At 51.7% G+C, this 19,074-nt stretch overlaps 2 protein-coding genes across 3 annotated transcripts; both read right to left on the bottom strand.

Annotated features, from left to right (window-relative positions):
- Positions 1–9,124: 9,124 nt before the first annotated feature.
- Positions 9,125–13,130, bottom strand: LOC140910325 (protein NYNRIN). Its single transcript, XM_078852465.1, has 2 exons — positions 10,759–13,130; positions 9,125–9,593 (listed from the first exon to the last, which is right to left on the bottom strand). The coding sequence occupies exon 1, from the start codon at positions 13,111–13,113 to the stop codon at positions 10,792–10,794; it is 2,322 nt and encodes a 773-aa protein (XP_078708591.1). The 5' UTR covers positions 13,114–13,130; the 3' UTR covers positions 9,125–9,593; positions 10,759–10,791.
- LOC140910324 (protein NYNRIN-like) lies at positions 11,025–18,764 on the bottom strand. 2 transcript variants are annotated; one of them, XR_013635686.1, is made up of 3 exons: positions 15,512–18,764; positions 14,005–14,346; positions 11,025–11,095 (listed from the first exon to the last, which is right to left on the bottom strand). XR_013635686.1 is itself a non-coding variant. In XM_078852463.1 (2 exons), exon 1 carries the CDS (start codon positions 17,864–17,866, stop codon positions 15,545–15,547), a length of 2,322 nt encoding a protein of 773 aa, XP_078708589.1. In that variant the 5' UTR covers positions 17,867–18,764; the 3' UTR covers positions 13,533–14,346; positions 15,512–15,544. The 2 variants fall into 2 exon arrangements, 1 of the variants encoding a protein (XP_078708589.1); XM_078852463.1 differs by lacking the exon at positions 11,025–11,095 and having other exon boundaries at positions 13,533–14,346.
- Between the last annotated feature and the right edge of the window lie 310 nt (positions 18,765–19,074).

The following is a 19,074-nucleotide window of genomic DNA, read 5'->3' on the forward strand; positions in this document are numbered from 1 at the left end:
TCGCCCACCCAGGGACGCCAAAAGCTGTTGCCGGCACCCAGTGCCGAGAGGCTGAACAACAGCTTGAGTGGTTCGTTACCCGGTGTGCTACACCCAATAATCACAACGGGGTGGAGAAGCAGAAAAGTTTATTTGCAGCTGCAAAAAGGTACAGGGAGAATAAAATCTCAAATCCTGCACAACAGAGTAGGAAGTTACACAGGCTTTTATACATCCTTTTTCCCAGCATACTTATCCAATAGCAAGCTGCTCCAAGTATCCATATAGCCAGCCAATCCAGTTCCCAGCTAGTTCCCTGATTCTCTGTATCATTTGTGAAACTATACATAAAGCTGCTTTATTCAGCATTGTTCTTCCATATCTGTCCTGTTTGGCCTTGCTTAGTTTCAGGCAGTCTGACTCTGCAACATACTGTTGCAGATTCTCAGCATAACTGCTGTGTGTGCCTCCAGGCAGGGGGGCCAAGGACACTTGGGCCTAGTACGCAGAGCTGCTGCGAGTGCCTCCAGGCAGGAGGGGGGCCAAGGACACCGGGGCCTAGTGCGAGGGGGCTTCATCGACACTCGTGGTCTTCCATCCCCTCGAGTTACCTAGTGGCCATGCCCCAGTGTTCCCAACAACTCCCCCCTTTGAGAACACTCAACAGCCTTGGCTCTGAGTTTTCTCACTTGGGCTTGCTACATTGGAGATATTAACTGGACGGCAAGTTACATTTTCAAACCCCTTTTTTGTGGTAAGATTATTTGTAAGTGTTTCCCTAAAAGGGGAGGAACCATTACACCCACATTGCTGGCCTCGCCTTTTGGTCTTTATCCAATACCCATCAGCCCACTGTGTAATAACACAGGAGCTCTTTCCCACAGGATGCCCATAGGGATCAGATTGGTTTCGGGTAAAACATAACACTCCCTCAGTGAGTACTGCAACTGAATACTCCTGGTCCTGATAGGTGGCCTGCTGTAAAGAGGTCTTGTTCCAGAACGGTGAGTCCGTTCTTTCCTGCTCTTTGGTGGTGGCTCATTCTGCTAGGGTCAAGGGCAGCATGTCAAGGGGCATTCCCGTTTTGGGGGATAGTGGAGTTGGAGCACACACCCAGCAATCAGTCTGGTTTGTTAAAGTAGCACCATGGTGCGCAAGCAAAACAAAGGAGTTATGCTCCCGATATGCACCATTTGGAAATACCAATACAAAGAATAACAATGTTACCCAATTAATTATTACCAGAGTCTTCCCAACCCAGGGTCTCCAGTACCTGGGTGGGCCCATTTTAGCATTAAGGTGCCCGCTATTTGTGTCTTTTAAACAGTAGCTTTAGCCCGAGATCGTCACTAGATGAGGAGTCAGCAGGTTGGACGGTCCACTGTTCTGCTGACGAGGGGGCGGGTACTGCCTTCAGACGAGAGTGATGGATCCAGTTCTTCTGTCCCTCGATCTTTGCCGCTGTATGGGAGATCAGCAGGACGGTATAGGGTCCTTTCCACTTTTCCTGGAGAGGCTCGTCTTTCCAGGTGCGAACAAGCACGGAGTCACCAGGCTGTAAGGAGTGAACGGGAGAGTCCAAGGGGAGAGGCTGGGAATCCTTGGTATACCTGTGAAGAGACAAGAGAACAGCAGACAGGGAACACATATACTGTGACAAAAAACCATTACCCAACTCCCATTCCCCTGACAGAACCGGGGTGCCATTCATGGGCCATGCCCTTCCAAACATAATTTCAAAGGGACTGAGCCCTAATCTACCCTTTGGGAGAACGCGGATACGGAGTAGGACGAGGGGCAAAGCATCAGGCCATCGCAGTGAGGCTTCTTGGCACACTTTTGAGAGATGCCGTTTGAGGGTCTGATTGGTACGCTCCACTACCCCACTGGCTTGCGGTCTCCAGGGCGTATGGAGTTTCCAGGGGATCTGTGAGGCATGTGAGATGCTTTGAATGATTTTTGACGTGAAGTGTGTCCCGTTGTCAGATTCCATCCACAGGGGGAGTCCAAAGCGAGGAATGAGCTCCTTAACAAACTTGAGGGCCACTGTCCTGGCAGTGCAGTTACGGCATGGGAAGGCTTCTGGCCATCCGCTGAACCGATCCACTATAACAAGGAGATATTTGAACCCTTGGGTTCGGGGAAACTCAGTAAAGTCTATTTGCCACACTTGTCCGGGGCCCGGAGTGGGTTCTAGGGCAGCTGGTGGCACAGGATGTCCCGGTCGGGGGTTATTCTTTTGGCAGACTAAGCAGTCCGCTTGTACCTGGGCAGCCAGGGGTCGGAGTCCGGAAGTGATAAAGTATTTTCCCATTAGTTGGATAAGTGCTTCCCTGCCAGCATGAGTGGTTTGATGTAGTTTCTGCAGCACTGGCCGGATTAGGCCCTTTGGTAAGAGGACCTTCCCTTCTGGGGAATGGAGCCATCCCTCCTTTTCCCGGAGACTGAGTTTGTCAGTTAGCTGTCTCTCCTCCCCAGAGTACTGAGGGGTTGGAAGCTCCCCTACTGATGGGATAAGGGCATGCATATGGGCGTTCTCAGCCTGAGGGGATGGCAGGGTGGCAGCATGCTTAGCCTCTCTATCTGCCCGGGCGTTACCTCTGGCCACATCTTGATCCTCCCTTTGATGGGCTTTACAGTGTACCACCGCCACTTCCGAGGGGAGTTGTACAGCTTCTAGGAGCTGGAGGATTTGGGGCCCGTACTTGACTGGGGAGCCTTGGGCTGTCAGCATTCCCCTTTGCTTCCATAGGCCAGCAGGAGCATGCAGCACACCAAAAGCATACTTTGAATCAGTAAAAATGTTGACCCGCTTTCCTTTTGACAGTTCAAGTGCACGGGTCAGGGCTATTAGTTCGGCAAGCTGGGCAGAGGTCCCAGCAGGCAAACCTTCAGCTTCCACAGTGTCATGGAGGGTCACAACAGCATAACCCGCCCTCCTTTGCCCATCTATTACAGTACTGCTACCATCAGTGTACCACTCATAATCTGCATTTGGGAGAGGTACATCCTTTAAATCCGGACGGCTGGAGTACTGGACATCTATGATCTCTAAACAGTCATGTTTCTGTTCCTCTGTTTCTGGCAAGAGAGTGGCTGGGTTAAGGGAGGGGCAAGGCTGTAGGGTGACTTCAGAGTTCTCTAACAGCTTAGCCTGGTACCGAGCAATCCGAGCCTGGGTGAGCCAAAGCCCTCCCTTTGCATCCAATAAGGCTCGGACCATATGGGGAGTATAGATTTGCATAACCCCTCCCAATGTTAGCTTCTCGGCTTCCTCAAGCAATAGGGCAGTAGCTGCGACCGCCCGTAAACATGCCGGCCAACCCTTTGCAACCTGATCCAGTTGCTTAGAAAAATAAGCCACAGGACGCTTCCATGCTCCTAACAGCTGTGTAAGCACTCCTAGCGCCACCCCCCTTCGTTCATGTACATACAACTGAAACGGCTGAGAGAGATCTGGCAGGCCCAGAGCCGGGGCTTCCATCAATTTTCTTTTCAGGATTTTAAATGCCCTATCAGCCTCTGGGGTCCAATAGAAGGGGTCATGATCTGCTCCTTTTACACAGTCGTACAGGGGTTTAGCCCACAGTCCAAACTCTGGGATCCATATCCTGCAAAAGCCTGCCATACCCAGAAATGCCCTGAGCCGCTTACGGTTACTTGGGGTAGGAACTTGACAGATAGCTTCCTTTCTTTTGCTTGAAAGCTGACGCTCCCCTTGCCTTAGCTGTAACCTGATCCCTCTCCACCTCAGACAACAGGGTTCTCAGGAGGACGTTACAATCATCCCAGTCCGGCTTGTGACTACTGAGGCACCCCTCAAAGACTGATATAAACCTGCTTGGGTTGGTGGAAAACTCTCCTGCCTGTGCTTTGAAAGCTGCTAAGTCTATTGGATTGAATGGCACATGGATGTAAACTTGCATAGTGGTAGCCTGACGTCCATCTGCCCCTGGGCAAGCCACAACAGTCTCGGTAAGCAAAGGATAGAGTCCCACCGAGGGGGCAATCTCTGTAACCCGAGGCATCCTACCCTTATAAGGTGGGGATGTGGGGGCCGAAGGGGACACCGGCTCTGCCATTACAGTGGGGGTGGGGGTCTGGGGACTAACATTAGCTGCTACCGAACCAGTTGGAGTCAGATTACAGCGCTGTAAAATATCTGGTCGAGTACATAAAGTCAGAAACAAATGCGCATACATATGTTCATTCCATTTCCTTGTTCTCTGACAGAACAGGAGTAACTGAAGGATCGTGTTGTAATTAATTGACCCTCCTGGTGGCCACCACTCCTGGTCCTCTAGTTGATATTGAGGCCAGTCAACTGTACAGAATCGTTTTAATTGGCTCTTAGTCATCGGATCCGCACCAAATACCTTCCAGTTTGCTAGAATGCACTCTAGGGGCGTACACCGTGCCCTAACCTCTGAGCTCTGTCCCTGTCCCATACCTACAGGGTAACTCTGGGCGTCCCCAGGTTCCAACAGAGCATATAATCCGGATTTTAAAAGGATCCTACCTTATCCAAGGGACCGGTTCTTCACCGCCGTCCTGTAGCTGCTGCTCCCCCACGTCTAAGGGACCGGTTCTTCACCGCCGTCCACAACAGCTTCTCCACTATATGAGTGCGTTGCACCGTTGTGCCCTCTGGGGTCGATCAAATCGCGTCTCCTCCGAGGCCCCCGATGAACTCACCGGTGCGCGCTGGGCGTCGGTTCTTGTCGCAATCCTCGACCTCCAGGAGGTGTCCGGGCAAGGCTAAATTGCAGCCTCGTCGCCCACCCAGGGACGCCAAAAGCTGTTGCCGGCACCCAGTGCCGAGAGGCTGAACAACAGCTTGAGTGGTTCGTTACCCGGTGTGCTACACCCAATAATCACAACGGGGTGGAGAAGCAGAAAAGTTTATTTGCAGCTGCAAAAAGGTACAGGGAGAATAAAATCTCAAATCCTGCACAACAGAGTAGGAAGTTACACAGGCTTTTATACATCCTTTTTCCCAGCATACTTATCCAATAGCAAGCTGCTCCAAGTATCCATATAGCCAGCCAATCCAGTTCCCAGCTAGTTCCCTGATTCTCTGTATCATTTGTGAAACTATACATAAAGCTGCTTTATTCAGCATTGTTCTTCCATATCTGTCCTGTTTGGCCTTGCTTAGTTTCAGGCAGTCTGACTCTGCAACATACTGTTGCAGATTCTCAGCATAACTGCTGTGTGTGCCTCCAGGCAGGGGGGCCAAGGACACTTGGGCCTAGTACGCAGAGCTGCTGCGAGTGCCTCCAGGCAGGAGGGGGGCCAAGGACACCGGGGCCTAGTGCGAGGGGGCTTCATCGACACTCGTGGTCTTCCATCCCCTCGAGTTACCTAGTGGCCATGCCCCAGTGTTCCCAACAACTCCCCCCTTTGAGAACACTCAACAGCCTTGGCTCTGAGTTTTCTCACTTGGGCTTGCTACATTGGAGATATTAACTGGACGGCAAGTTACATTTTCAAACCCCTTTTTTGTGGTAAGATTATTTGTAAGTGTTTCCCTAAAAGGGGAGGAACCATTACACCCACATTGCTGGCCTCGCCTTTTGGTCTTTATCCAATACCCATCAACCCACTGTGTAATAACACAGGAGCTCTTTCCCACAGGATGCCCATAGGGATCAGATTGGTTTCGGGTAAAACATAACACTCCCTCAGTGAGTACTGCAACTGAATACTCCTGGTCCTGATAGGTGGCCTGCTGTAAAGAGGTCTTGTTCCAGAACGGTGAGTCCGTTCTTTCCTGCTCTTTGGTGGTGGCTCATTCTGCTAGGGTCAAGGGCAGCATGTCAAGGGGCATTCCCGTTTTGGGGGATAGTGGAGTTGGAGCACACACCCAGCAATCAGTCTGGTTTGTTAAAGTAGCACCATGGTGCGCAAGCAAAACAAAGGAGTTATGCTCCCGATATGCACCATTTGGAAATACCAATACAAAGAATAACAATGTTACCCAATTAATTATTACCAGAGTCTTCCCAACCCAGGGTCTCCAGTACCTGGGTGGGCCCATTTTAGCATTAAGGTGCCCGCTATTTGTGTCTTTTAAACAGTAGCTTTAGCCCGAGATCGTCACTAGATGAGGAGTCAGCAGGTTGGACGGTCCACTGTTCTGCTGACGAGGGGGCGGGTACTGCCTTCAGACGAGAGTGATGGATCCAGTTCTTCTGTCCCTCGATCTTTGCCGCTGTATGGGAGATCAGCAGGACGGTATAGGGTCCTTTCCACTTTTCCTGGAGAGGCTCGTCTTTCCAGGTGCGAACAAGCACGGAGTCACCAGGCTGTAAGGAGTGAACGGGAGAGTCCAAGGGGAGAGGCTGGGAATCCTTGGTATACCTGTGAAGAGACAAGAGAACAGCAGACAGGGAACACATATACTGTGACAAAAAACCATTACCCAACTCCCATTCCCCTGACAGAACCGGGGTGCCATTCATGGGCCATGCCCTTCCAAACATAATTTCAAAGGGACTGAGCCCTAATCTACCCTTTGGGAGAACGCGGATACGGAGTAGGACGAGGGGCAAAGCATCAGGCCATCGCAGTGAGGCTTCTTGGCACACTTTTGAGAGATGCCGTTTGAGGGTCTGATTGGTACGCTCCACTACCCCACTGGCTTGCGGTCTCCAGGGCGTATGGAGTTTCCAGGGGATCTGTGAGGCATGTGAGATGCTTTGAATGATTTTTGACGTGAAGTGTGTCCCGTTGTCAGATTCCATCCACAGGGGGAGTCCAAAGCGAGGAATGAGCTCCTTAACAAACTTGAGGGCCACTGTCCTGGCAGTGCAGTTACGGCATGGGAAGGCTTCTGGCCATCCGCTGAACCGATCCACTATAACAAGGAGATATTTGAACCCTTGGGTTCGGGGAAACTCAGTAAAGTCTATTTGCCACACTTGTCCGGGGCCCGGAGTGGGTTCTAGGGCAGCTGGTGGCACAGGATGTCCCGGTCGGGGGTTATTCTTTTGGCAGACTAAGCAGTCCGCTTGTACCTGGGCAGCCAGGGGTCGGAGTCCGGAAGTGATAAAGTATTTTCCCATTAGTTGGATAAGTGCTTCCCTGCCAGCATGAGTGGTTTGATGTAGTTTCTGCAGCACTGGCCGGATTAGGCCCTTTGGTAAGAGGACCTTCCCTTCTGGGGAATGGAGCCATCCCTCCTTTTCCCGGAGACTGAGTTTGTCAGTTAGCTGTCTCTCCTCCCCAGAGTACTGAGGGGTTGGAAGCTCCCCTACTGATGGGATAAGGGCATGCATATGGGCGTTCTCAGCCTGAGGGGATGGCAGGGTGGCAGCATGCTTAGCCTCTCTATCTGCCCGGGCGTTACCTCTGGCCACATCTTGATCCTCCCTTTGATGGGCTTTACAGTGTACCACCGCCACTTCCGAGGGGAGTTGTACAGCTTCTAGGAGCTGGAGGATTTGGGGCCCGTACTTGACTGGGGAGCCTTGGGCTGTCAGCATTCCCCTTTGCTTCCATAGGCCAGCAGGAGCATGCAGCACACCAAAAGCATACTTTGAATCAGTAAAAATGTTGACCCGCTTTCCTTTTGACAGTTCAAGTGCACGGGTCAGGGCTATTAGTTCGGCAAGCTGGGCAGAGGTCCCAGCAGGCAAACCTTCAGCTTCCACAGTGTCATGGAGGGTCACAACAGCATAACCCGCCCTCCTTTGCCCATCTATTACAGTACTGCTACCATCAGTGTACCACTCATAATCTGCATTTGGGAGAGGTACATCCTTTAAATCCGGACGGCTGGAGTACTGGACATCTATGATCTCTAAACAGTCATGTTTCTGTTCCTCTGTTTCTGGCAAGAGAGTGGCTGGGTTAAGGGAGGGGCAAGGCTGTAGGGTGACTTCAGAGTTCTCTAACAGCTTAGCCTGGTACCGAGCAATCCGAGCCTGGGTGAGCCAAAGCCCTCCCTTTGCATCCAATAAGGCTCGGACCATATGGGGAGTATAGATTTGCATAACCCCTCCCAATGTTAGCTTCTCGGCTTCCTCAAGCAATAGGGCAGTAGCTGCGACCGCCCGTAAACATGCCGGCCAACCCTTTGCAACCTGATCCAGTTGCTTAGAAAAATAAGCCACAGGACGCTTCCATGCTCCTAACAGCTGTGTAAGCACTCCTAGCGCCACCCCCCTTCGTTCATGTACATACAACTGAAACGGCTGAGAGAGATCTGGCAGGCCCAGAGCCGGGGCTTCCATCAATTTTCTTTTCAGGATTTTAAATGCCCTATCAGCCTCTGGGGTCCAATAGAAGGGGTCATGATCTGCTCCTTTTACACAGTCGTACAGGGGTTTAGCCCACAGTCCAAACTCTGGGATCCATATCCTGCAAAAGCCTGCCATACCCAGAAATGCCCTGAGCCGCTTACGGTTACTTGGGGTAGGAACTTGACAGATAGCTTCCTTTCTTTTGCTTGAAAGCTGACGCTCCCCTTGCCTTAGCTGTAACCTGATCCCTCTCCACCTCAGACAACAGGGTTCTCAGGAGGACGTTACAATCATCCCAGTCCGGCTTGTGACTACTGAGGCACCCCTCAAAGACTGATATAAACCTGCTTGGGTTGGTGGAAAACTCTCCTGCCTGTGCTTTGAAAGCTGCTAAGTCTATTGGATTGAATGGCACATGGATGTAAACTTGCATAGTGGTAGCCTGACGTCCATCTGCCCCTGGGCAAGCCACAACAGTCTCGGTAAGCAAAGGATAGAGTCCCACCGAGGGGGCAATCTCTGTAACCCGAGGCATCCTACCCTTATAAGGTGGGGATGTGGGGGCCGAAGGGGACACCGGCTCTGCCATTACAGTGGGGGTGGGGGTCTGGGGACTAACATTAGCTGCTACCGAACCAGTTGGAGTCAGATTACAGCGCTGTAAAATATCTGGTCGAGTACATAAAGTCAGAAACAAATGCGCATACATATGTTCATTCCATTTCCTTGTTCTCTGACAGAACAGGAGTAACTGAAGGATCGTGTTGTAATTAATTGACCCTCCTGGTGGCCACCACTCCTGGTCCTCTAGTTGATATTGAGGCCAGTCAACTGTACAGAATCGTTTTAATTGGCTCTTAGTCATCGGATCCGCACCAAATACCTTCCAGTTTGCTAGAATGCACTCTAGGGGCGTACACCGTGCCCTAACCTCTGAGCTCTGTCCCTGTCCCATACCTACAGGGTAACTCTGGGCGTCCCCAGGTTCCAACAGAGCATATAATCCGGATTTTAAAAGGATCCTACCTTATCCAAGGGACCGGTTCTTCACCGCCGTCCTGTAGCTGCTGCTCCCCCACGTCTAAGGGACCGGTTCTTCACCGCCGTCCACAACAGCTTCTCCACTATATGAGTGCGTTGCACCGTTGTGCCCTCTGGGGTCGATCAAATCGCGTCTCCTCCGAGGCCCCCGATGAACTCACCGGTGCGCGCTGGGCGTCGGTTCTTGTCGCAATCCTCGACCTCCAGGAGGGGTCCGGGCAAGGCTAAATTGCAGCCTCGTCGCCCACCCAGGGACGCCAAAAGCTGTTGCCGGCACCCAGTGCCGAGAGGCTGAACAACAGCTTGAGTGGTTCGTTACCCGGTGTGCTACACCCAATAATCACAACGGGGTGGAGAAGCAGAAAAGTTTATTTGCAGCTGCAAAAAGGTACAGGGAGAATAAAATCTCAAATCCTGCACAACAGAGTAGGAAGTTACACAGGCTTTTATACATCCTTTTTCCCAGCATACTTATCCAATAGCAAGCTGCTCCAAGTATCCATATAGCCAGCCAATCCAGTTCCCAGCTAGTTCCCTGATTCTCTGTATCATTTGTGAAACTATACATAAAGCTGCTTTATTCAGCATTGTTCTTCCATATCTGTCCTGTTTGGCCTTGCTTAGTTTCAGGCAGTCTGACTCTGCAACATACTGTTGCAGATTCTCAGCATAACTGCTGTGTGTGCCTCCAGGCAGGGGGGCCAAGGACACTTGGGCCTAGTACGCAGAGCTGCTGCGAGTGCCTCCAGGCAGGAGGGGGGCCAAGGACACCGGGGCCTAGTGCGAGGGGGCTTCATCGACACTCGTGGTCTTCCATCCCCTCGAGTTACCTAGTGGCCATGCCCCAGTGTTCCCAACAACTCCCCCCTTTGAGAACACTCAACAGCCTTGGCTCTGAGTTTTCTCACTTGGGCTTGCTACATTGGAGATATTAACTGGACGGCAAGTTACATTTTCAAACCCCTTTTTTGTGGTAAGATTATTTGTAAGTGTTTCCCTAAAAGGGGAGGAACCATTACACCCACATTGCTGGCCTCGCCTTTTGGTCTTTATCCAATACCCATCAGCCCACTGTGTAATAACACAGGAGCTCTTTCCCACAGGATGCCCATAGGGATCAGATTGGTTTCGGGTAAAACATAACACTCCCTCAGTGAGTACTGCAACTGAATACTCCTGGTCCTGATAGGTGGCCTGCTGTAAAGAGGTCTTGTTCCAGAACGGTGAGTCCGTTCTTTCCTGCTCTTTGGTGGTGGCTCATTCTGCTAGGGTCAAGGGCAGCATGTCAAGGGGCATTCCCGTTTTGGGGGATAGTGGAGTTGGAGCACACACCCAGCAATCAGTCTGGTTTGTTAAAGTAGCACCATGGTGCGCAAGCAAAACAAAGGAGTTATGCTCCCGATATGCACCATTTGGAAATACCAATACAAAGAATAACAATGTTACCCAATTAATTATTACCAGAGTCTTCCCAACCCAGGGTCTCCAGTACCTGGGTGGGCCCATTTTAGCATTAAGGTGCCCGCTATTTGTGTCTTTTAAACAGTAGCTTTAGCCCGAGATCGTCACTAGATGAGGAGTCAGCAGGTTGGACGGTCCACTGTTCTGCTGACGAGGGGGCGGGTACTGCCTTCAGACGAGAGTGATGGATCCAGTTCTTCTGTCCCTCGATCTTTGCCGCTGTATGGGAGATCAGCAGGACGGTATAGGGTCCTTTCCACTTTTCCTGGAGAGGCTCGTCTTTCCAGGTGCGAACAAGCACGGAGTCACCAGGCTGTAAGGAGTGAACGGGAGAGTCCAAGGGGAGAGGCTGGGAATCCTTGGTATACCTGTGAAGAGACAAGAGAACAGCAGACAGGGAACACATATACTGTGACAAAAAACCATTACCCAACTCCCATTCCCCTGACAGAACCGGGGTGCCATTCATGGGCCATGCCCTTCCAAACATAATTTCAAAGGGACTGAGCCCTAATCTACCCTTTGGGAGAACGCGGATACGGAGTAGGACGAGGGGCAAAGCATCAGGCCATCGCAGTGAGGCTTCTTGGCACACTTTTGAGAGATGCCGTTTGAGGGTCTGATTGGTACGCTCCACTACCCCACTGGCTTGCGGTCTCCAGGGCGTATGGAGTTTCCAGGGGATCTGTGAGGCATGTGAGATGCTTTGAATGATTTTTGACGTGAAGTGTGTCCCGTTGTCAGATTCCATCCACAGGGGGAGTCCAAAGCGAGGAATGAGCTCCTTAACAAACTTGAGGGCCACTGTCCTGGCAGTGCAGTTACGGCATGGGAAGGCTTCTGGCCATCCGCTGAACCGATCCACTATAACAAGGAGATATTTGAACCCTTGGGTTCGGGGAAACTCAGTAAAGTCTATTTGCCACACTTGTCCGGGGCCCGGAGTGGGTTCTAGGGCAGCTGGTGGCACAGGATGTCCCGGTCGGGGGTTATTCTTTTGGCAGACTAAGCAGTCCGCTTGTACCTGGGCAGCCAGGGGTCGGAGTCCGGAAGTGATAAAGTATTTTCCCATTAGTTGGATAAGTGCTTCCCTGCCAGCATGAGTGGTTTGATGTAGTTTCTGCAGCACTGGCCGGATTAGGCCCTTTGGTAAGAGGACCTTCCCTTCTGGGGAATGGAGCCATCCCTCCTTTTCCCGGAGACTGAGTTTGTCAGTTAGCTGTCTCTCCTCCCCAGAGTACTGAGGGGTTGGAAGCTCCCCTACTGATGGGATAAGGGCATGCATATGGGCGTTCTCAGCCTGAGGGGATGGCAGGGTGGCAGCATGCTTAGCCTCTCTATCTGCCCGGGCGTTACCTCTGGCCACATCTTGATCCTCCCTTTGATGGGCTTTACAGTGTACCACCGCCACTTCCGAGGGGAGTTGTACAGCTTCTAGGAGCTGGAGGATTTGGGGCCCGTACTTGACTGGGGAGCCTTGGGCTGTCAGCATTCCCCTTTGCTTCCATAGGCCAGCAGGAGCATGCAGCACACCAAAAGCATACTTTGAATCAGTAAAAATGTTGACCCGCTTTCCTTTTGACAGTTCAAGTGCACGGGTCAGGGCTATTAGTTCGGCAAGCTGGGCAGAGGTCCCAGCAGGCAAACCTTCAGCTTCCACAGTGTCATGGAGGGTCACAACAGCATAACCCGCCCTCCTTTGCCCATCTATTACAGTACTGCTACCATCAGTGTACCACTCATAATCTGCATTTGGGAGAGGTACATCCTTTAAATCCGGACGGCTGGAGTACTGGACATCTATGATCTCTAAACAGTCATGTTTCTGTTCCTCTGTTTCTGGCAAGAGAGTGGCTGGGTTAAGGGAGGGGCAAGGCTGTAGGGTGACTTCAGAGTTCTCTAACAGCTTAGCCTGGTACCGAGCAATCCGAGCCTGGGTGAGCCAAAGCCCTCCCTTTGCATCCAATAAGGCTCGGACCATATGGGGAGTATAGATTTGCATAACCCCTCCCAATGTTAGCTTCTCGGCTTCCTCAAGCAATAGGGCAGTAGCTGCGACCGCCCGTAAACATGCCGGCCAACCCTTTGCAACCTGATCCAGTTGCTTAGAAAAATAAGCCACAGGACGCTTCCATGCTCCTAACAGCTGTGTAAGCACTCCTAGCGCCACCCCCCTTCGTTCATGTACATACAACTGAAACGGCTGAGAGAGATCTGGCAGGCCCAGAGCCGGGGCTTCCATCAATTTTCTTTTCAGGATTTTAAATGCCCTATCAGCCTCTGGGGTCCAATAGAAGGGGTCATGATCTGCTCCTTTTACACAGTCGTACAGGGGTTTAGCCCACAGTCCAAACTCTGGGATCCATATCCTGCAAAAGCCTGCCATACCCAGAAATGCCCTGAGCCGCTTACAGTTACTTGGGGTAGGAACTTGACAGATAGCTTCCTTTCTTTTGCTTGAAAGCTGACGCTCCCCTTGCCTTAGCTGTAACCTGATCCCTCTCCACCTCAGACAACAGGGTTCTCAGGAGGACGTTACAATCATCCCAGTCCGGCTTGTGACTACTGAGGCACCCCTCAAAGACTGATATAAACCTGCTTGGGTTGGTGGAAAACTCTCCTGCCTGTGCTTTGAAAGCTGCTAAATCTATTGGATTGAATGGCACATGGATGTAAACTTGCATAGTGGTAGCCTGACGTCCATCTGCCCCTGGGCAAGCCACAACAGTCTCGGTAAGCAAAGGATAGAGTCCCACCGAGGGGGCAATCTCTGTAACCCGAGGCATCCTACCCTTATAAGGTGGGGGTGTGGGGGCCGAAGGGGACACCGGCTCTGCCATTACAGTGGGGGTGGGGGTCTGGGGACTAACATTAGCTGCTACCGAACCAGTTGGAGTCAGATTACAGCGCTGTAAAATATCTGGTCGAGTACATAAAGTCAGAAACAAATGCGCATACATATGTTCATTCCATTTCCTTGTTCTCTGACAGAACAGGAGTAACTGAAGGATCGTGTTGTAATTAATTGACCCTCCTGGTGGCCACCACTCCTGGTCCTCTAGTTGATATTGAGGCCAGTCAACTGTACAGAATCGTTTTAATTGGCTCTTAGTCATCGGATCCGCACCAAATACCTTCCAGTTTGCTAGAATGCACTCTAGGGGCGTACACCGTGCCCTAACCTCTGAGCTCTGTCCCTGTCCCATACCTACAGGGTAACTCTGGGCGTCCCCAGGTTCCAACAGAGCATATAATCCGGATTTTAAAAGGATCCTACCTTATCCAAGGGACCGGTTCTTCACCGCCGTCCTGTAGCTGCTGCTCCCCCACGTCTAAGGGACCGGTTCTTCACCGCCGTCCACAACAGCTTCTCCACTATATGAGTGCGTTGCACCGTTGTGCCCTCTGGGGTCGATCAAATCGCGTCTCCTCCGAGGCCCCCGATGAACTCACCGGTGCGCGCTGGGCGTCGGTTCTTGTCGCAATCCTCGACCTCCAGGAGGGGTCCGGGCAAGGCTAAATTGCAGCCTCGTCGCCCACCCAGGGACGCCAAAAGCTGTTGCCGGCACCCAGTGCCGAGAGGCTGAACAACAGCTTGAGTGGTTCGTTACCCGGTGTGCTACACCCAATAATCACAACGGGGTGGAGAAGCAGAAAAGTTTATTTGCAGCTGCAAAAAGGTACAGGGAGAATAAAATCTCAAATCCTGCACAACAGAGTAGGAAGTTACACAGGCTTTTATACATCCTTTTTCCCAGCATACTTATCCAATAGCAAGCTGCTCCAAGTATCCATATAGCCAGCCAATCCAGTTCCCAGCTAGTTCCCTGATTCTCTGTATCATTTGTGAAACTATACATAAAGCTGCTTTATTCAGCATTGTTCTTCCATATCTGTCCTGTTTGGCCTTGCTTAGTTTCAGGCAGTCTGACTCTGCAACATACTGTTGCAGATTCTCAGCATAACTGCTGTGTGTGCCTCCAGGCAGGGGGGCCAAGGACACTTGGGCCTAGTACGCAGAGCTGCTGCGAGTGCCTCCAGGCAGGAGGGGGGCCAAGGACACCGGGGCCTAGTGCGAGGGGGCTTCATCGACACTCGTGGTCTTCCATCCCCTCGAGTTACCTAGTGGCCATGCCCCAGTGTTCCCAACAACTCCCCCCTTTGAGAACACTCAACAGCCTTGGCTCTGAGTTTTCTCACTTGGGCTTGCTACATTGGAGATATTAACTGGACAGCAAGTTACATTTTCAAACCCCTTTTTTGTGGTAAGATTATTTGTAAGTGTTTCCCTAAAAGGGGAGGAACCATTACACCCACATTGCTGGCCTCGCCTTTTGGTCTTTATCCAATACCCATCAGCCCACTGTGTAATAACACAGGAGCTCTTTCCCACAGGATGCCCATAGGGATCAGATTGGTTTCGGGTAAAACATAACACTCCCTCAGTGAGTACTGCAACTGAATACTCCTGGTCCTGATAGGTGGCCTGCTGTAAAGAGGTCTTGTTCCAGAACGGTGAGTCCGTTCTTTCCTGCTCTTTGGTGGTGGCTCATTCTGCTAGGGTCAAGGGCAGCATGTCAAGGGGCATTCCCGTTTTGGGGGATAGTGGAGTTGGAGCACACACCCAGCAATCAGTCTGGTTTGTTAAAGTAGCACCATGGTGCGCAAGCAAAACAAAGGAGTTATGCTCCCGATATGCACCATTTGGAAATACCAATACAAAGAATAACAATGTTACCCAATTAATTATTACCAGAGTCTTCCCAACCCAGGGTCTCCAGTACCTGGGTGGGCCCATTTTAGCATTAAGGTGCCCGCTATTTGTGTCTTTTAAACAGTAGCTTTAGCCCGAGATCGTCACTAGATGAGGAGTCAGCAGGTTGGACGGTCCACTGTTCTGCTGACGAGGGGGCGGGTACTGCCTTCAGACGAGAGTGATGGATCCAGTTCTTCTGTCCCTCGATCTTTGCCGCTGTATGGGAGATCAGCAGGACGGTATAGGGTCCTTTCCACTTTTCCTGGAGAGGCTCGTCTTTCCAGGTGCGAACAAGCACGGAGTCACCAGGCTGTAAGGAGTGAACGGGAGAGTCCAAGGGGAGAGGCTGGGAATCCTTGGTATACCTGTGAAGAGACAAGAGAACAGCAGACAGGGAACACATATACTGTGACAAAAAACCATTACCCAACTCCCATTCCCCTGACAGAACCGGGGTGCCATTCATGGGCCATGCCCTTCCAAACATAATTTCAAAGGGACTGAGCCCTAATCTACCCTTTGGGAGAACGCGGATACGGAGTAGGACGAGGGGCAAAGCATCAGGCCATCGCAGTGAGGCTTCTTGGCACACTTTTGAGAGATGCCGTTTGAGGGTCTGATTGGTACGCTCCACTACCCCACTGGCTTGCGGTCTCCAGGGCGTATGGAGTTTCCAGGGGATCTGTGAGGCATGTGAGATGCTTTGAATGATTTTTGACGTGAAGTGTGTCCCGTTGTCAGATTCCATCCACAGGGGGAGTCCAAAGCGAGGAATGAGCTCCTTAACAAACTTGAGGGCCACTGTCCTGGCAGTGCAGTTACGGCATGGGAAGGCTTCTGGCCATCCGCTGAACCGATCCACTATAACAAGGAGATATTTGAACCCTTGGGTTCGGGGAAACTCAGTAAAGTCTATTTGCCACACTTGTCCGGGGCCCGGAGTGGGTTCTAGGGCAGCTGGTGGCACAGGATGTCCCGGTCGGGGGTTATTCTTTTGGCAGACTAAGCAGTCCGCTTGTACCTGGGCAGCCAGGGGTCGGAGTCCGGAAGTGATAAAGTATTTTCCCATTAGTTGGATAAGTGCTTCCCTGCCAGCATGAGTGGTTTGATGTAGTTTCTGCAGCACTGGCCGGATTAGGCCCTTTGGTAAGAGGACCTTCCCTTCTGGGGAATGGAGCCATCCCTCCTTTTCCCGGAGACTGAGTTTGTCAGTTAGCTGTCTCTCCTCCCCAGAGTACTGAGGGGTTGGAAGCTCCCCTACTGATGGGATAAGGGCATGCATATGGGCGTTCTCAGCCTGAGGGGATGGCAGGGTGGCAGCATGCTTAGCCTCTCTATCTGCCCGGGCGTTACCTCTGGCCACATCTTGATCCTCCCTTTGATGGGCTTTACAGTGTACCACCGCCACTTCCGAGGGGAGTTGTACAGCTTCTAGGAGCTGGAGGATTTGGGGCCCGTACTTGACTGGGGAGCCTTGGGCTGTCAGCATTCCCCTTTGCTTCCATAGGCCAGCAGGAGCATGCAGCACACCAAAAGCATACTTTGAATCAGTAAAAATGTTGACCCGCTTTCCTTTTGACAGTTCAAGTGCACGGGTCAGGGCTATTAGTTCGGCAAGCTGGGCAGAGGTCCCAGCAGGCAAACCTTCAGCTTCCACAGTGTCATGGAGGGTCACAACAGCATAACCCGCCCTCCTTTGCCCATCTATTACAGTACTGCTACCATCAGTGTACCACTCATAATCTGCATTTGGGAGAGGTACATCCTTTAAATCCGGACGGCTGGAGTACTGGACATCTATGATCTCTAAACAGTCATGTTTCTGTTCCTCTGTTTCTGGCAAGAGAGTGGCTGGGTTAAGGGAGGGGCAAGGCTGTAGGGTGACTTCAGAGTTCTCTAACAGCTTAGCCTGGTACCGAGCAATCCGAGCCTGGGTGAGCCAAAGCCCTCCCTTTGCATCCAATAAGGCTCGGACCATATGGGGAGTATAGATTTGCATAACCCCTCCCAATGTTAGCTTCTCGGCTTCCTCAAGCAATAGGGCAGTAGCTGCGACCGCCCGTAAACATGCCGGCCAACCCTTTGCAACCTGATCCAGTTGCTTAGAAAAATAAGCCACAGGACGCTTCCATGCTCCTAACAGCTGTGTAAGCACTCCTAGCGCCACCCCCCTTCGTTCATGTACATACAACTGAAACGGCTGAGAGAGATCTGGCAGGCCCAGAGCCGGGGCTTCCATCAATTTTCTTTTCAGGATTTTAAATGCCCTATCAGCCTCTGGGGTCCAATAGAAGGGGTCATGATCTGCTCCTTTTACACAGTCGTACAGGGGTTTAGCCCACAGTCCAAACTCTGGGATCCATATCCTGCAAAAGCCTGCCATACCCAGAAATGCCCTGAGCCGCTTACGGTTACTTGGGGTAGGAACTTGACAGATAGCTTCCTTTCTTTTGCTTGAAAGCTGACGCTCCCCTTGCCTTAGCTGTAACCTGATCCCTCTCCACCTCAGACAACAGGGTTCTCAGGAGGACGTTACAATCATCCCAGTCCGGCTTGTGACTACTGAGGCACCCCTCAAAGACTGATATAAACCTGCTTGGGTTGGTGGAAAACTCTCCTGCCTGTGCTTTGAAAGCTGCTAAGTCTATTGGATTGAATGGCACATGGATGTAAACTTGCATAGTGGTAGCCTGACGTCCATCTGCCCCTGGGCAAGCCACAACAGTCTCGGTAAGCAAAGGATAGAGTCCCACCGAGGGGGCAATCTCTGTAACCCGAGGCATCCTACCCTTATAAGGTGGGGATGTGGGGGCCGAAGGGGACACCGGCTCTGCCATTACAGTGGGGGTGGGGGTCTGGGGACTAACATTAGCTGCTACCGAACCAGTTGGAGTCAGATTACAGCGCTGTAAAATATCTGGTCGAGTACATAAAGTCAGAAACAAATGCGCATACATATGTTCATTCCATTTCCTTGTTCTCTGACAGAACAGGAGTAACTGAAGGATCGTGTTGTAATTAATTGACCCTCCTGGTGGCCACCACTCCTGGTCCTCTAGTTGATATTGAGGCCAGTCAACTGTACAGAATCGTTTTAATTGGCTCTTAGTCATCGGATCCGCACCAAATACCTTCCAGTTTGCTAGAATGCACTCTAGGGGCGTACACCGTGCCCTAACCTCTGAGCTCTGTCCCTGTCCCATACCTACAGGGTAACTCTGGGCGTCCCCAGGTTCCAACAGAGCATATAATCCGGATTTTAAAAGGATCCTACCTTATCCAAGGGACCGGTTCTTCACCGCCGTCCTGTAGCTGCTGCTCCCCCACGTCTAAGGGACCGGTTCTTCACCGCCGTCCACAACAGCTTCTCCACTATATGAGTGCGTTGCACCGTTGTGCCCTCTGGGGTCGATCAAATCGCGTCTCCTCCGAGGCCCCCGATGAACTCACCGGTGCGCGCTGGGCGTCGGTTCTTGTCGCAATCCTCGACCTCCAGGAGGTGTCCGGGCAAGGCTAAATTGCAGCCTCGTCGCCCACCCAGGGACGCCAAAAGCTGTTGCCGGCACCCAGTGCCGAGAGGCTGAACAACAG

Source organism: Lepidochelys kempii, chromosome 4, assembly GCF_965140285.1.
Source record: "Lepidochelys kempii isolate rLepKem1 chromosome 4, rLepKem1.hap1, whole genome shotgun sequence".
NCBI classification, from domain to species: Eukaryota; Metazoa; Chordata; order Testudines; family Cheloniidae; genus Lepidochelys; species Lepidochelys kempii.